Here is a 15,036-nt window from a genome sequence, read left to right on the forward strand (position 1 = left end):
TGCCATTTAGGTTGGTCATAAACAATACATTTGTGACTGTAAATGTCACAAGCATCAAATGCAAAAATAAGGTCTAGGTGCCATTTATAAATTCTTGGGGCTGATTTACTAATCCACGAATCCGAATCCCGAATGGGAAAAAAATCAGATTGGAAACTAACATTTTGCGATTTTTCGTAAATTGTCGCGACTTTTTCGTAGCCATTACGATTTGCTCATAAATTGTTGCGACGTTTTCGTAGCCATTACGACTTGCTCGTAAATTGTCGCGACTTTTTCATAGCCATTACGACTTGCTTGTATATTGTCGCAACTTTTTCGTATTGAGCGCTTGTAAACGGCGGGCAAACCTTTGCGACTTTGCATGGTTTTGGAAGCCTCCCATAAGACTCAATGGCACTCTGCAGCTCCAACCTGGCCCAAGGAAAGTCTCCCATAGGGCTCAATGGCACTCTGCAGCTCCAACCCGGCCCAAGGAAAGTCTCCCATAGGGCTCAATGGCACTCTGCAGCTCCAACCCGGCCCAAGGAAAGTCTCCCATAGGGCTCAATGGCACTCTGCAGCTCCAACCCGGCCCAAGGAAAGTCTCCCATAGGGCTCAATGGCACTCTGCAGCTCCAACCCGGCCCAAGGAAAGTCTCCCATAGGGCTCAATGGCACTCTGCAGCTCCAATCTGGCCCAAGGAAAGTCACGATACTGAAGCTTGAATGAATCCGAAACTTTCGTACTCGGCACGACGGCTACGAAAAAGTCGCTACAATTTACGAGCAAGTAGTAATGGCTACGAAAAAGTCACGACAATTTACGAGCAAGTCGTAATGGCTACGAAAAAGTCGCGACAATTTACGAGCAAGTCGTAATGGCTACAAAAAAGTCGCGACAATTTACGAAAAAAACGCAAAATACCGATCATTACGAAAAAAACGCATTTGGACACTTTTCGGACGTTCGTGGATTAGTAAATGTGCCCCCTAGTGTGTGTTAATATCTATTTAGAGGTTCATGTACAAAACAAGTTACTTAGTGCTTAAATAGACACAACATGCTAATGGAACCCTGGAAGAACCACCACTTAAAGCTGGTATTACTTGCAGGGTGCAGATCATCATAACTGGCTGATCTCAGTCATTGCTGCTACAGTACAGTACACAAGCTCTAAGGGTGGAAATGAGCAAAGTACCTAAATAACATTCACAAACACACAATTTTATAAACATATTAGCACTTTGCACTTATCTAAAAAACAAAAATTAAGATGGAAGATATCTATTGGCTTTAACGTCATATTTGAACTTACTGTTTGATCGTCTTTACACCTAGCCATATCGCTAAGCCTGTGAATTTGTTTATTTTGTATCTAGTGATACCACCTCCTGTCCACCACTTTTTGGAAATTGTTTTAGAGCTATGGAAAACAATTAATGCCAGTAAAATGGCATAAAGAATGTGTTTAACATGAATAGCATCATTCTAAATCTATGTGTTTCTCCTTATATCTGATTTTATTTGAATAGTAACTCTGTTATATAGATTCTTTGAAACACTAGCACAAAATTATTAAATCTTTGTCAATGCCTTTAGCTTTGCTTTGGAATGATAACCCTTATTATTTTTACTTCCACAGAATAAATACCAAGGCCTAGTCTTTGATTTTGTGACAAAACAAGCATTCGACATCATCATCATGATCCTTATCTGTCTTAACATGGTAACAATGATGATTGAAACAGATGAACAAAGTCAAGACATGGAAAACAACCTGTATTGGATCAATTTGGTCTTTATTATTCTTTTCACTGGTGAATGTATTCTCAAAATAATCTCTCTGCGCCATTATTACTTCACCATCGGCTGGAATATCTTTGATTTTGTTGTTGTCATTCTCTCCATTGTAGGTAGGTATATTTTAAATATACTATGGGGCTCATTTATCAATGTACGAATTTCTATTGTGTTAAAGTCCGATTTCCGAAAATTTGTATACCTAACGATAATTTCTGATGTGCGGAAATATTACGAACGTTACGATATGAAAATATCGTGGTACGATCCGAAAGTTCTGAAATTTTCGTATCCGAATGTTCGTAAACAGCGCAAAAAACTTTCTGACTTTGAACCTTCAGTGCATGTTTTTGGAAGCCTCCCATAGGACTCAATGGCACTCTGCAGCTCCAACCTGGCCCAAGGAAAGTCTCCCATAGGACTCAATGGCACTCTGCAGCACCAACCCGGCCCAAGGAAAGTCTCCCATAGGGCTCAATGGCACTCTGCAGCTCCAACCCGGCCCAAGGAAAGTCTCCCATAGGGCTCAATGGCACTCTGCAGCTCCAACCTGGCCCAAGGAAAGTCTCCCATAGGGCTCAATGGCACTCTGCAGCTCCAACCGGCCCAAAGAAAGTCTCCCATAGGGCTCAATGGCACTCTGCAGCTCCAACCCGGCCCAAGGAAAGCCTCCTATAGGGCTCAATGGCACACTGCAGCTCCAACCCGGCCCAAGGAAAGTCTCCCATAGGGCTCAATAGCACTCTGCAGCTCCAACCCGGCCCAAGGAAAGTCTCCCATAGGGCTCAATGGCACTCTGCAGCTCCAACCCGGCCCAAGGAAAGTCTCCCATAGGGCTCAATGGCACTCTGCAGCTCCAACCTGGCCCAAGGAAAGTCTCCCATAGGGCTCAATGGCACTCTGCAGCTCCAACCTGGCCCAAGAAAAGTCACAATAACGAAGCTCGAATGAATAACAAAACTTTCGTACTCGTTGCGACAAATACGATTTTGTTGCACAAACTGACACAAAGCATGAAAAAGTTGCGCAAATTAACGAAAATATCATAGAAAATACGCAAAAGTTCTAAACTTTAGTCGGACCTGTCGTACTTTAATGAATTGTGTTTTTTAAAATAATGTGCAAGGTGCAAAAAAAAAAATTGCAGCCTTTCTTTGCTGTTTGCAAGCTGCATCATGCATTGTGTAATTTGCCGCAGGCCTCTGAGATCCTTTTTCGGCGTTCCCCATTGGTGGAGTGCTGACTGGATCAATAGGGCTGGTGGGGGAGGCACATAGGCATCCCTACCTGTTACTTTTTTCCTGTAACTTGAGCATCATTTAGATGTGCATGTTAGGGAACATCAGGAGGCACAGCCAGCATTGGTGCCCTGTCCCTAAGGCAGACAGTAAGGACAAGGCTGAGCAATGCCTCATGATGCTGTTCTCTGCACTGAGCACCAGATTTTTGATCTAGAGCTTAGTGAAGAGACCAGCAACCCAAGGGGCACAAGTGCGCTGTAGGTGAGCATCAAAGGGTGCAAGAGCGCGTCCCTTAGATCTCCTGTACTTATGCCATCAAGGAAGATAAATGATCCCTAAGATTTTTCTTCCTAACAATGCATTAGTTGGTTTTTGAACATAAAAAGGTAAGTTCTGAATTTCCACCTGATACAAATGATTCATCTTTAAGGAGAAGGAAAGGCTAATAAAGAGTTAATCTCAAGCTGCAGGCATACCATCAGTTCTCTCAATAGTGCCCTTAAGTCTCCCCATATTTCTCCTGTTCAGATGATCAGAAGCCTCATAGAAAAAAAACTGCTGAGCTGTGTAAAGAAAGTTCTCAAAATGCCTCGCTCCTGCACCAAGACCAAGTACATGTACATGCTCAGTTAGTAAGACTATGAGGAAGCTTCCTGCTGATTGGCTCAGATCACACATTCCTAAGGGGGGGGAGGGAGTTCTTAGCATTCTTAAAGGAGGGGGGAGCAGGAGAGGGGAGAGAGCTGCGTGTCTCTGGCACAGGAAAACAAATATGCAACATATCCTGTTTCTTTTGACAGAGAACTCAGTGCAGCGTTTCTGTGAGTGCTTATGTATTTACATAGACCTTTCTGATAAAGCTTACTTAGTTTTTACCTTTCCTTCTCCTTTAAAGAGATAGTGACACCTGAAATTAAACTGTCTTTTAAATATATCATAACATTGTCTTTGAATGAGCTTTATCATTTTGCCATAAAAGTACTACCTGATGCTTTTACATATCCTATCTGATCCCCCATGTTCCTCTATGAGGGGGCGGCCATATTTGTGCAGCAAGAGTCCGTTAGCATTAGAAGTAATAATTGACAGGTTGAGAAGGGACAGTCAGGTTGGCAAAACAGTCAGGTTTAGGGACTTCAAGTAACAATGACTTATAAAAGCAGCCCTATCGTTGAGAAATGATCAACATGATCTACAGGGAACTTTTTAAGTATGTTAATATTCTTTGAAAAGTAGTTTTTTCATGTCAGTATCACTTTAATTGAATGACATGTATGTAGATTTGATTATGTTAGTAAGATGGTGATGTCAAACAAAATTTATGGCGCTCTGGGCAATAAAAAATGCCTAAAAGGACTGCCATAGATGTGGTAAACCTGCATGTAGTTTTTGGAATGAATTTTAGCTATAAATGTTATTCCTGAGTTTAAATTAAAGAAGAATTTGGCCTTAAATGTTTCTAAGACTTTAATTGAAAAAATAAGTGCTTTATATAAAGGGTTTGCATTGTTTTTGGTAAATATTTTTGTTATTTTATTGACTTTTTTTTCCTCAATTACAGGTATGTTCTTGGCGGACATGATTGAAAAATATTTTGTTTCCCCGACATTATTCAGAGTTATTCGACTTGCTCGAATTGGGAGAATTTTGCGTCTCATCAAGGGAGCAAAGGGTATTCGTACGTTGCTGTTTGCCTTGATGATGTCACTCCCTGCGTTGTTCAATATTGGTCTCTTGCTTTTCTTGGTAATGTTTATTTACGCTATTTTTGGAATGTCCAATTTTGCCTATGTGAAGAAAGAGTCTGGCATTGATGACATGTTCAATTTTGAAACTTTTGGAAACAGCATGATCTGCTTGTTCCAGATCACCACATCAGCTGGGTGGGATGGTTTATTGGCACCCATTCTTAACAGTGGCGCACCAGACTGTGACCCACAAATGGAGCATCCTGGAAGCTCTGTGAAAGGTGATTGTGGCAATCCATCAGTTGGGATTTTCTTTTTTGTTAGTTATATAATAATATCATTTTTAGTGGTGGTAAACATGTATATTGCTGTTATTTTGGAAAACTTCAGTGTTGCTACTGAAGAAAGTGCTGAACCACTTGGAGAAGATGACTTTGAAATGTTTTATGAGGTTTGGGAAAAGTTTGATCCTGATGCCACGCAGTTTATAGAATATAGCAAGTTATCTAATTTTGCTGATGCTCTGGATCCACCCCTACGCATAGCTAAACCCAATAGAGTTCAGCTAATTGCTATGGATCTCCCGATGGTAAGTGGAGACAGAATTCACTGCCTAGACATTCTGTTTGCCTTTACAAAGCGTGTCTTGGGTGAAGGTGATGAAATGGATGCTTTACGGTTACCAATGGAAGAGCGTTTTATGGCATCCAATCCTTCAAAAGCCTCTTATGAACCAATTACATCCACGTTACGACGAAAGCAAGAGGAATTGTCTGTCGTTATTATTCAGCGCTGTTTCAGGAAGTATCTATTAAGAAAAACAATTAAAAAGGCTTCTTATTTATATAAGAAAGAAAAACTTGGAGTAAATAGCTTGCCCATTAAAGAAGACATGGTTATTGACAAGCTTAATGGAAATTCCACCACAGAGAAGACAGACATGACTCCCTCTACCACTTCACCTCCATCTTACGATAGCGTGACAAAGCCAGAAAAAGAGAAACATGAAAAGGACAAAGCTGAAAAGGAAAACAAAAGCAAAGATGCCAGGGAAAATAAAAAATGAAACTGCACATTTTCATTTTGCGTGATATATTGTTTACAGCCTGTGAAGATGACCCATTTGTGTCAACAGGACTCCTGTAGGAGATCTATGCCAAACTGACAGTTGTAACATATATTTACTCAAGGTCAGTGCCTCTAAGACAGTGACCTCTTGTCAAGTGATAGTATAACAACCTTGACTGGTGGTTACTGTTTTCATAACCAGTTGACACTTTACATATGGAGAGTCATGATGGCTCCTTCACCTGTTGGGACCAGTTAAGGGAATGCAAACCTATAATGTTTGTGTGTTTCACATAAAACACTGTAGTACAATACTCGTGTCCACTGTTTGCATTTCCACTGCCACACTTGCCATATGTTTACAAAGAAAGTGTGTTAGTGAATTAACCATTTTTATTTCATTTGTAGACTGTTTATTTATATATATGTGACTATTTTTGTAAATGGGTTTTACAGTAAGTCGGGTTAGTGCAAACTTTCAAGGGGAAATGGTAAGGCTAGGTAGAACAGAGATGACCACACACTGTATATGTGATGATGGAAAACATAGAAATGCACACAGCTTCTATATCTAGAAAAGTAACAACAGTCACTCCCAACTTACTAGAGCACATAGGCACCATAATGCATCCCAAATCAGCAAATGCCCCCATTTTTTCTACCATTAAATATATTAAAATTATTAATTTCCAGATAATAGCAATATATTTTAATACCCCTCTTATAGCCACAATTATTTAATGCCCAGCAAATGAAAGTATGTTATGTTTTATAGTTTATAAATTATGTTGCATAGTTATATCTCACCAAGGGTGAAACTCACAAATGGGCCCTAGAAAAGATTAAATATATCCAATAAAACTGAGAGCAAAATGTATTATTTTTATGACTAGGAATGAAACATTATGAAAGGTGACATTTCAATGGAGTGCATATATTAAGATCAAAAAGTTTACAGAGAAATAATAAATATAGTATAAATAATGATTAAACTTTATCAACAAGTGCAATGAAGGTTTGTTTAATGATTAACAAAGTGATGCGAGGAGACCTACTATGTTTTATATATGACTACTATATGGTTAGAAAGCTATAATGGTTCACCTGAAAATGTTAGCCTTCAAAACAATCCTGCGAAAAGAAAAAAAAGCATATCTATATTCAGAACCTGGTAATGAATAGTCACAGTCAAAAAACAAGGGCAGTGGATCATCCATGCAATTTAAGAAGCCTTTGGTATAACCTCTTCCACCATTGTATCTTTTCATAGTTGAGGTTTGCTCCAAATATTTTAGAAATTTGGGAAATTCATGACATGCTTATTAAATCTGGATTATGTGGGTTACTGCTGTTTTGATCCAACATTTTATGTTGACAAGTCACGTATTGATATAACCTGAAGGTATGCACCACTAAGTTGAAGGTACGTCCAACTGAAATACTACAATGACACTTAAGCGTGAAACTAATGAATTCACACGAGGAGTAAGGGAAACTTATGATAATAAATGGGTGTCTTCCCTGTGCGACTGTAATAATCTGTGGCTTAAATGCTGAACAAAATTTCTGTGTATCACTGTGTCCAAAATTGATGGTGTCCTTTCATTTAGTTTGTGTTGCACAATAAAAATGAATGGTGCATTACAAATGTTCCAAGTCGGTCAGTAATAAATACCAGTGTTTTGATAATATATTAACAGCTTGTCTATAATGTACTCTATAGATACTTAATACGTTTGGTGTCTATTAAGTTCATCAAGCGTTGCCACCACACAGGGTCTCTATAGGTTCTGCTGGTCGATAACTTACATTGAACTGAACCATTTTGTCAAATAAAGTATATAAAGAATATTTCACATAGGGTAAAACATTTAGACATGGGGAGAGTATCTGTTACGAGGTCCCATATTCTAATAATTGGCATGTCATATGTATACATAAGTATTTTGTTCAGCCCTTTATTAAATATTTTAATTCAGTTCCCTTTTCAATAACCATAAAACCATCCGTGCGTTTCAAAGTGTATATAATGTTAATATTTTACATTTGACAACATGGGTCTGATAATCCTGACCTTATAGTCCATAGAATATCATCAATATACCCCCTAGGGATTCATCTTAGTTTTAATGAATGATAGGTAGGTGTTAATACACACTTACCACATAATATACCATCAGGTAAAAGCAGTAGGAAATAGGTTTTATGGACACTTTCCTGCCAGCATTGGAACTTCACAATAGTTTGCTTCAAATATATGCATTGGTATGTTCTACATTCCATTTGATGAGTTCCTTCATCCCTCATGTGGCCTACATAGCTTCTCCTTATTGCATTTAACCTGATGAGCATAATATTCTTTTTGAGAAACAGAGATTTATAATGCAGGGACAGAAAAGTGCACAGGATGGATAATTGGGTTGTAGGCTTCAAGGGTTCCTGAAGCTTATGATTATTTCCACCTCTCGAAATCTGTCATATAATAATAAAATAAGTATCAATTCCCAGCTGAAACTGCTTTTGCATGTATAGATTGAAATTTAGCTTACACCTTCTTCCATTGTAGGCAACATGCATGAATAGCAATTTCATCCATAGCAGCTTATGGTAGTAGCAGGCCTATGCTAAATTAGCTTTCAACTCAAGGCCAGTTCTCTCAGCAACACATCATTTTAGGTATTAAATAAAGCTTCCATGCTGTATTTTATCCATTTATGGGAATTATGGTAATGCCTAATACATCCAACATATATTTCTCATTGAATATTTACCATTTTCCCATCCATTTTTTAAGCAAGTTGATAAATCAAGACTGTAAAATCACAAACTCACTCCATTATCACCTTGCTTAAATGCTGTGAAGATACACTTCCCACCGACTTCTATGGCATCTGAGCAGGTTTTAGGTGGCATCATTTTCATCACCTTTCATTTTTTGTGATTTTTCTTTTCTTTAATAAATCAACAAATCATGGTAAAAATAAAATCTTGATTCCGAATATTAAAACATCTGCCCCTTAGTTATTTTGCTGCATGTGTTGCTTTACATTGAAAATCAGGTATATTTTATATTTATATATAGGAAAGTAATACCAAGACTTATTTTACAGTCGTATCAGGTGGTCTACTTTGAGTGAGTTATGGTAAAGAACACAATAACTGAATTTACTATCTTTATGGGGGTTTAAACAGTTTTTGAAGTTGGCTTCCACTTGTGGCAGGCAGGCGGTATTGGGTGGCAGGCAGGCGGTATTAGTGCACAAGAGAAATAAGGTGGTGAGAGTTGCTAATAAACATGTCAGGGCCACAATAGTGTTTTAAAACACCAGGTCATCTTAGGTGTATTATTATGTGTAGAATCTAGCATTTAAATATGAGTAGGTTACAATGCCACTTTAACTTGGAGTTTTCCTTTAATACATTATAACACAATGTGAAAGTTGTTTTAACTCACACAAGCAATAATTTGCCTATTTCATTTGATGAAAGTGTATATTGTATTTAACCCTCATGTTTCTTTCAACAATATTTTTCCTTATATGGAATTATTATGTGATCTGATTTCCAGCTGTTGTGAAATATGGATCTAATATATGCACTCTATCCAATGATACTTACTTAGTTTTTTGTTTTCAGAAAATTTTGTTTCTTCACTGCAACCTATTTCATTATATTTGATTATTTAATGCAAAACAACTGCTGCTCCCAGGGAAATGCAGTTAAATAGCACGTTCAACCCATCCTAATCAACCCCAGTACACATACCTATACACATACCTATACAGACCTAGCTATAAACATAGATAGATAACCTATATACCTTGCATAGTATGCTTGTTCCAGAAGTCATCCATGCCACGCTTAAAGGAGCAGTTCAGCGTATAAAATAAAAATGGGCAAAACATATAGACTGCACAAAATAAAATATGTTTTCAATATAGTTAGGCAAAAATGTAATATTCCCTATAAAGGTTAGAGTGGGCAGATGTCAAATGTAATGGACGGAACTCTACTTCCTGCTTATAGCTCTCTAAGCTATTAGCAGTTAGTAACCAATCAGTGACTTGAGGGTGAGCCATATGGGACATAAGAGTTCAGTTAGTTTGCATTTGAATCTCACCTGTGTGCTGACAAACTAACTGAACAGTTATGTCCCATGTGGCCCCCCCAAAGTCACTGACTAACTAAGAGGTTTGAAAGCTGAAAGCAGGAAGTAGAGTTCTGGCTATTATGTTAGACATCTGCTCACTCCAGCCTTTATAGATTACATTTTTGCCTAACATTTTTGCACAGTCTATGCATTTTACCCAGTTTCATATTTATATTGAACTGTTCCTTTAAAGGCAGTAACAGAATCTGCCATCACACCTCATATGCCCTCACCGTGAAAGACCCCCTATGCTGCTTCAACCTTCTGTTACTCTACTCTAAAGGGGTAGCCTCTAGAACATTGATCTTTTCTGTGGGGAATAAAGATCTCCCCTTTTCTACCTATAATCCCTGTAATGTACTTGTACATTAATAATCATGTCTCCTCGCAAGCGCCTCTTTTTCAGAGAAAACAACCCCAACCTCGACAGTCTAACCTAATTGCTTAAATCTTCCATTCCCTTTACCAATTTAGTTGCACGTCTCTGCACTCTCGTCAGCTCATTAATATCCTTCTTAAGGACTGGAGCCCACAACTTCACTGCATACTCAAGGTGAGGCCTTACCACTTCACTGCATACTCAAGGTGAGGCCTTACCAGAGACCAAAATTAAAGAATATAGAAACCTGAAAGACGCAAAGTTAAAGGATATGGAAACAGTGGTTTTAGTTCACTGTTGTGTACAATACTGATACTCAAGTCATATTAGAGAGAGAAGTGTGCTTGCAAAGCACATAAAATTCTTGACCAAACAATCAATGTCATTGACATTTAATATAAGAAAAACAAAAAAATAAAGAGAAAGGAATTAAAAAAGGCTAGTGAAACTAATTGAATGCATATCCAGTTTTGATTCCCCAGGCCAAAATATAGAAGATAATTAACCAAATTTAATGTTTTTTTTTTCCATTTCTATTAATTGTTTTCTTTGAGATTTGTTCAACAGCCATACAATATTGCATGCAACCCCCTGGAAGCAATGTTCCCTCTAATTCTACTTTGGCTATATGGTGGTGGCTTTTGTCTACTTCTTACATTCAGCAAATAGAATCGAAATACAGGTATGGGACCCATTATCCAGAATGCTCCGAACCTGGGGTTTTCCGGATAAGGGATCTTTCTGTAATTTGGATCTCCGTTCCTTAAGTCTGCTAAAAATCATTTAACTATTGAATAAACCCAATAGGATTGTTTTGCCTCCAATAAGGATTAATTATATCTTAGTTGGGATAAAGAACAAGGTACTGTTTTATTATTACAGGTATGGGACCTGTTATCCAGAAAACTCGGGACCTGGGGTTTTCTGGATAAGGGATCTTTCCGTAATTTTTTAAGTCTACTAAAAATCATTTAACTATTGAATAAACCCAATAGGATTGTTTTGCCTCCAATAAGGATTAATTATATCTTAGTTGGGATAAAGAACAAGGTACTGTTTTATTATTACAGGTATGGGACCTGTTATCCAGAAAACTGGGGACCTGGGGTTTTCTGGATAAGGGATCTTTCCGTAATTTTTTAAGTCTACTAAAAATCATTTAACTATTGAATAAACCAAATAGGGCTGTTCTGCCCCAATAAGGGGTAATTATATCTTAGTTGGGATCAAGTACAGGTACTGTTTTATTATTACAGAGAAAACGGAATCATTTAACCATTAAATAAACCCAATAGGATTGTTTTGCCTCCAATAAGGATTAATTATATCTTAGTTGGGATTAAGAACAAGGTTCTGTTTTATTATTACAGAGAAAAAGGAAATCATTTTAAAAAAATTGTATTATTTGCTTATAATGGAGTCTATGGGAGATGGCCTTTCCTTAATTCAGAACTTTCTGGATAACGAGTTTCCGGATAACGGATCCCATACCTGTATTACAAATAACTAAATATTTAATAGTGTGGCAATTTTATTTTTATTATATTTCAGGGACAAATACAGATGAGTTTACCATGTTATGCAGATTTTTAACATATTTTTCTTTTAGCTGAGTAAAAAGTGGTGGACGTTCTTCTCCGGGGACAGACTACATAGGGTAGTAATTTGGCAGGATGGCACTAACAATGGGTGTTCTCAGCTGCATCCTAGGTGGTACACCCAATAGATTAGAGTTGAGTGACTGGTAAACCTGACCAAAGTTCATGTTGAGGTTGTATATGTTTATTGTTTGTGTTTTTGCCTTGTCCTGTCCTTAATGAGGAATTCAAAGAACTTCTGGTTCTTCACATTCAACTGAGCAACAATAAAGGTGTCACAGATCAATGAGCTAGTATGTGCTTCCTGTCCATTTCTGGAGACCCAGAAAAATGTCTTTCTTTTGTTTGTTTGTTTTTGTTTAAGTGCTCCTTTGTATCAAATAAAGCACTTTGTTTGTTTGTTTTATAGGTGAGGAAAAAAAACCAAATAAATCTAAATAAAACCATCACTGTTTATACTGTATCATCCCAACATTCTCCCATGTTATGTGTCATTAAAAAAAACTTCACAGCTTGTAAATATTAATTTTACCATCTGGGAGTTAAGGACTATAGAGGGTGGGTTTTTATATGAGAAGTAACCCTTAAAAGTTGTTTTGGAATTCAGGTAGTACAATGAAAATATTTTTTTTATACATTGCATCGTCTACATTTAATGTAAAAATGTTTTGTGTTTTTTTTCCACTGTCTCCTGAGCCATATAACAGACCTCATTGGTTCATTAAGATCATGTGCAACATTAAAGAGTTTCTCTTATATTAACACTCTGATTTGGCTTTTGCTGGTTGTACACTAAGATGGAAGTTGGCCTGTTTGTAATCTGCTCATTCTACGTAAAAGAAAAAAAAAAAATAGGCAGTCGACGATTTTGTAAGAAAATATAAATATTGTAAAAAAAATGTATTTGTTTTTATTTGTAACATTTTGTATATAATATATGACAGCAGGTTTTACATCAGGATTACATTGGTCACCATAATTACGTTCTGTTCGCGTTCATCTTAATTGCTCACTGGCACCCGAGAATCCTTTGATGACCTCTCTGCCACTTGGGGTGGTTAAATAATAATCTAAGAATGGATTAATAAATGGTAATAATATTTGCACAGCTTTAGTGTGAAAAGGTATCACAATATCACCACTTGAAGTTACATAATGTATTTTAAAAATGCATATAACTATTGTTACAAATTGTAATAGTAATCAAGAATTTCTTCCAGTCTTTTCTGATGTTTGTTTATATAGATTATTTTTATCCCTTGTTACCTAATTCATTGTGCACAAGAAAGTTAGAAAAATTGGGGTCCGCAGCTTTTTATCCCCCCCCCCACAACAGAGGAGCAAATTTGCATAATCATTCACTATGGGTCATCTTATGTTTTACACAAGAAAAAAATACTCAATGTAAAATGCCTCCTTTTACAAAATTTATTGACTTCTAGTGTATTAGTGAACTGCATGCAGGAAAATGCTATTACCAGAAAAACGGTGATCTCCATTCCAATTGAGCCAAAAGAATAAAGATGAGATTTTTTATTTCCTTGGTTCTGATCTCCCTCTCTTTATTTACAGGAAAACCAGAGTCAGGCTTGTAATGCTTTTTGTGATTAAATAAAGGGGTTGATGACAATGCCCCACTCTGCCGACTGCACGAGGCATTGGGTTATTAGACGTAGGCCTCTGCGGACTGCCATTTGAATCTAGTGTGGCCTGTGTTAGGCCATGCTAGATTCAAAATGGCAGACAGGGGAGGCACATAGGCACATCCTCCCCTCCTGCCCCTAACTTGCACTTCTTTTGCACATGCAGGTTAAGGAAAAGAAGGAGGTGCAAACCCTCATTGGGGCCCTGTATCTAACACCTGCCCAAAAGCAGGCTCCTTTCCAAAAGAACACTCTTGCACACCTTAGTACTCTTGCATTGCGCCCTGGGGTTGTAAATGACCCTTTAAGAGATCCAGAAACATGTATAGTATTACTTAATTCCAAATTGTATTGCAAAAAAAAAGAAAGAAAATATTTAAATTACTGTAATATGAATTTATAAAGGCTTCTGCTCCCAAGTTTTACAGAATGAACCCCCTCCCCCCAAAAATGGGCCCCCTTCTTTCTTCCAGTCTGCATATAATGAGAGAACTGAGAGAAGCCATATGGAGTTGGTGGCTACCATGTGTGGCACTGGAAACCAGGACCCAATCATCTTCCAGTGCGCATTCACCTTCTGGGCAATCAATTTAACATGAAGCGGCAAATATGTTGCCAACCTGCACTGTTTTGAGACCCAGGTACAGGGGTATTGAGATTAACCTATGCTATTCAGCTAGGCACTTTTACCTCACATTGTTATTCTGTAGCTGCCTTTGGTTACACTATGTAAAAACAGCAAGATGATTGACATTGTTGAGCTAACTTCTAACAATGTGCACATTTGTATCCAAAGCAACCAATCAGAGATTAGAGCTTTGTTACAGCTACAGAATAACAATGGGAGGTAAAAAGTGTCTATCATTGTTAAAAGAGACCCCTGCTGGTAAGAAGAATCTCAGTGAAGGATCTCCTTACATTTGCAACTTATATGGAGACTTATGCTGATCAAGCTTTAACATTTAATAACATACTGGAGAACCCCACTGCATTAGTCATCTTGCTGTTATAAGGTTTATTGGGCTGAAACATAGGCAACAGAATGTATTATGCAAGTTGGTAGGACGCAAGAAAAGCTTACTGCCCCAGCACAATCTTTGGCAGCCCATGGGGTAAAAAACACTAGTGCTTGCAGACGTTTCCAGGTTAAGTGGATTGGAGGTGGCACCCATGGCTTCAGGTGCTTCCCCATCAGTGAAAAATGCCAGGAGGTTGTGGGACCACGTCAAGGCTAATTAAAGCCACTGTACCATGTCAAGGGCCCACATGATGGTGATATTCTTCACAGGCTGGGACATCTTTGATTGGTTACATTTCTTGGGAAAAATGTCAGCTGAGTAAAGCACTGATCTTTCAGGTTGATCCTTTCTCACTGTAGCTTTTTTATAGGGGAGGGTTCTCTAACACCATCACCTATTTTTAAAAGCATCAGACTACTATTAAAGGGACAGGTTTATAGGGTGCTACAGCAACATGGAAATTTGGT

General features: G+C 37.9%; 1 protein-coding gene across 4 annotated transcripts in view; it reads left to right on the forward strand.

Moving 5' to 3' along the window:
• The window catches only part of scn1a (sodium channel, voltage gated, type I alpha subunit), a 138,631-nt gene extending 129,163 nt beyond the window's left edge, over window positions 1-9,468 (forward strand). For all 4 annotated transcript variants that reach the window (XM_012971277.3, XM_031892943.1, XM_031892942.1 and 1 more), the window contains exons 26-27: window positions 1,626-1,896; window positions 4,586-9,468. In XM_012971277.3, coding sequence (XP_012826731.2) covers window positions 1,626-1,896; window positions 4,586-5,778 — 1,464 coding nt within the window. In that variant the 3' untranslated portion in view covers window positions 5,779-9,468. The remainder of the gene's footprint in view (window positions 1-1,625; window positions 1,897-4,585) is intronic.
• Window positions 9,469-15,036: the final 5,568 nt, after the last annotated feature.

This window comes from Xenopus tropicalis, chromosome 9 (genome assembly GCF_000004195.4).
Source record: "Xenopus tropicalis strain Nigerian chromosome 9, UCB_Xtro_10.0, whole genome shotgun sequence".
Taxonomy (NCBI): Eukaryota; Metazoa; Chordata; class Amphibia; order Anura; family Pipidae; genus Xenopus; species Xenopus tropicalis.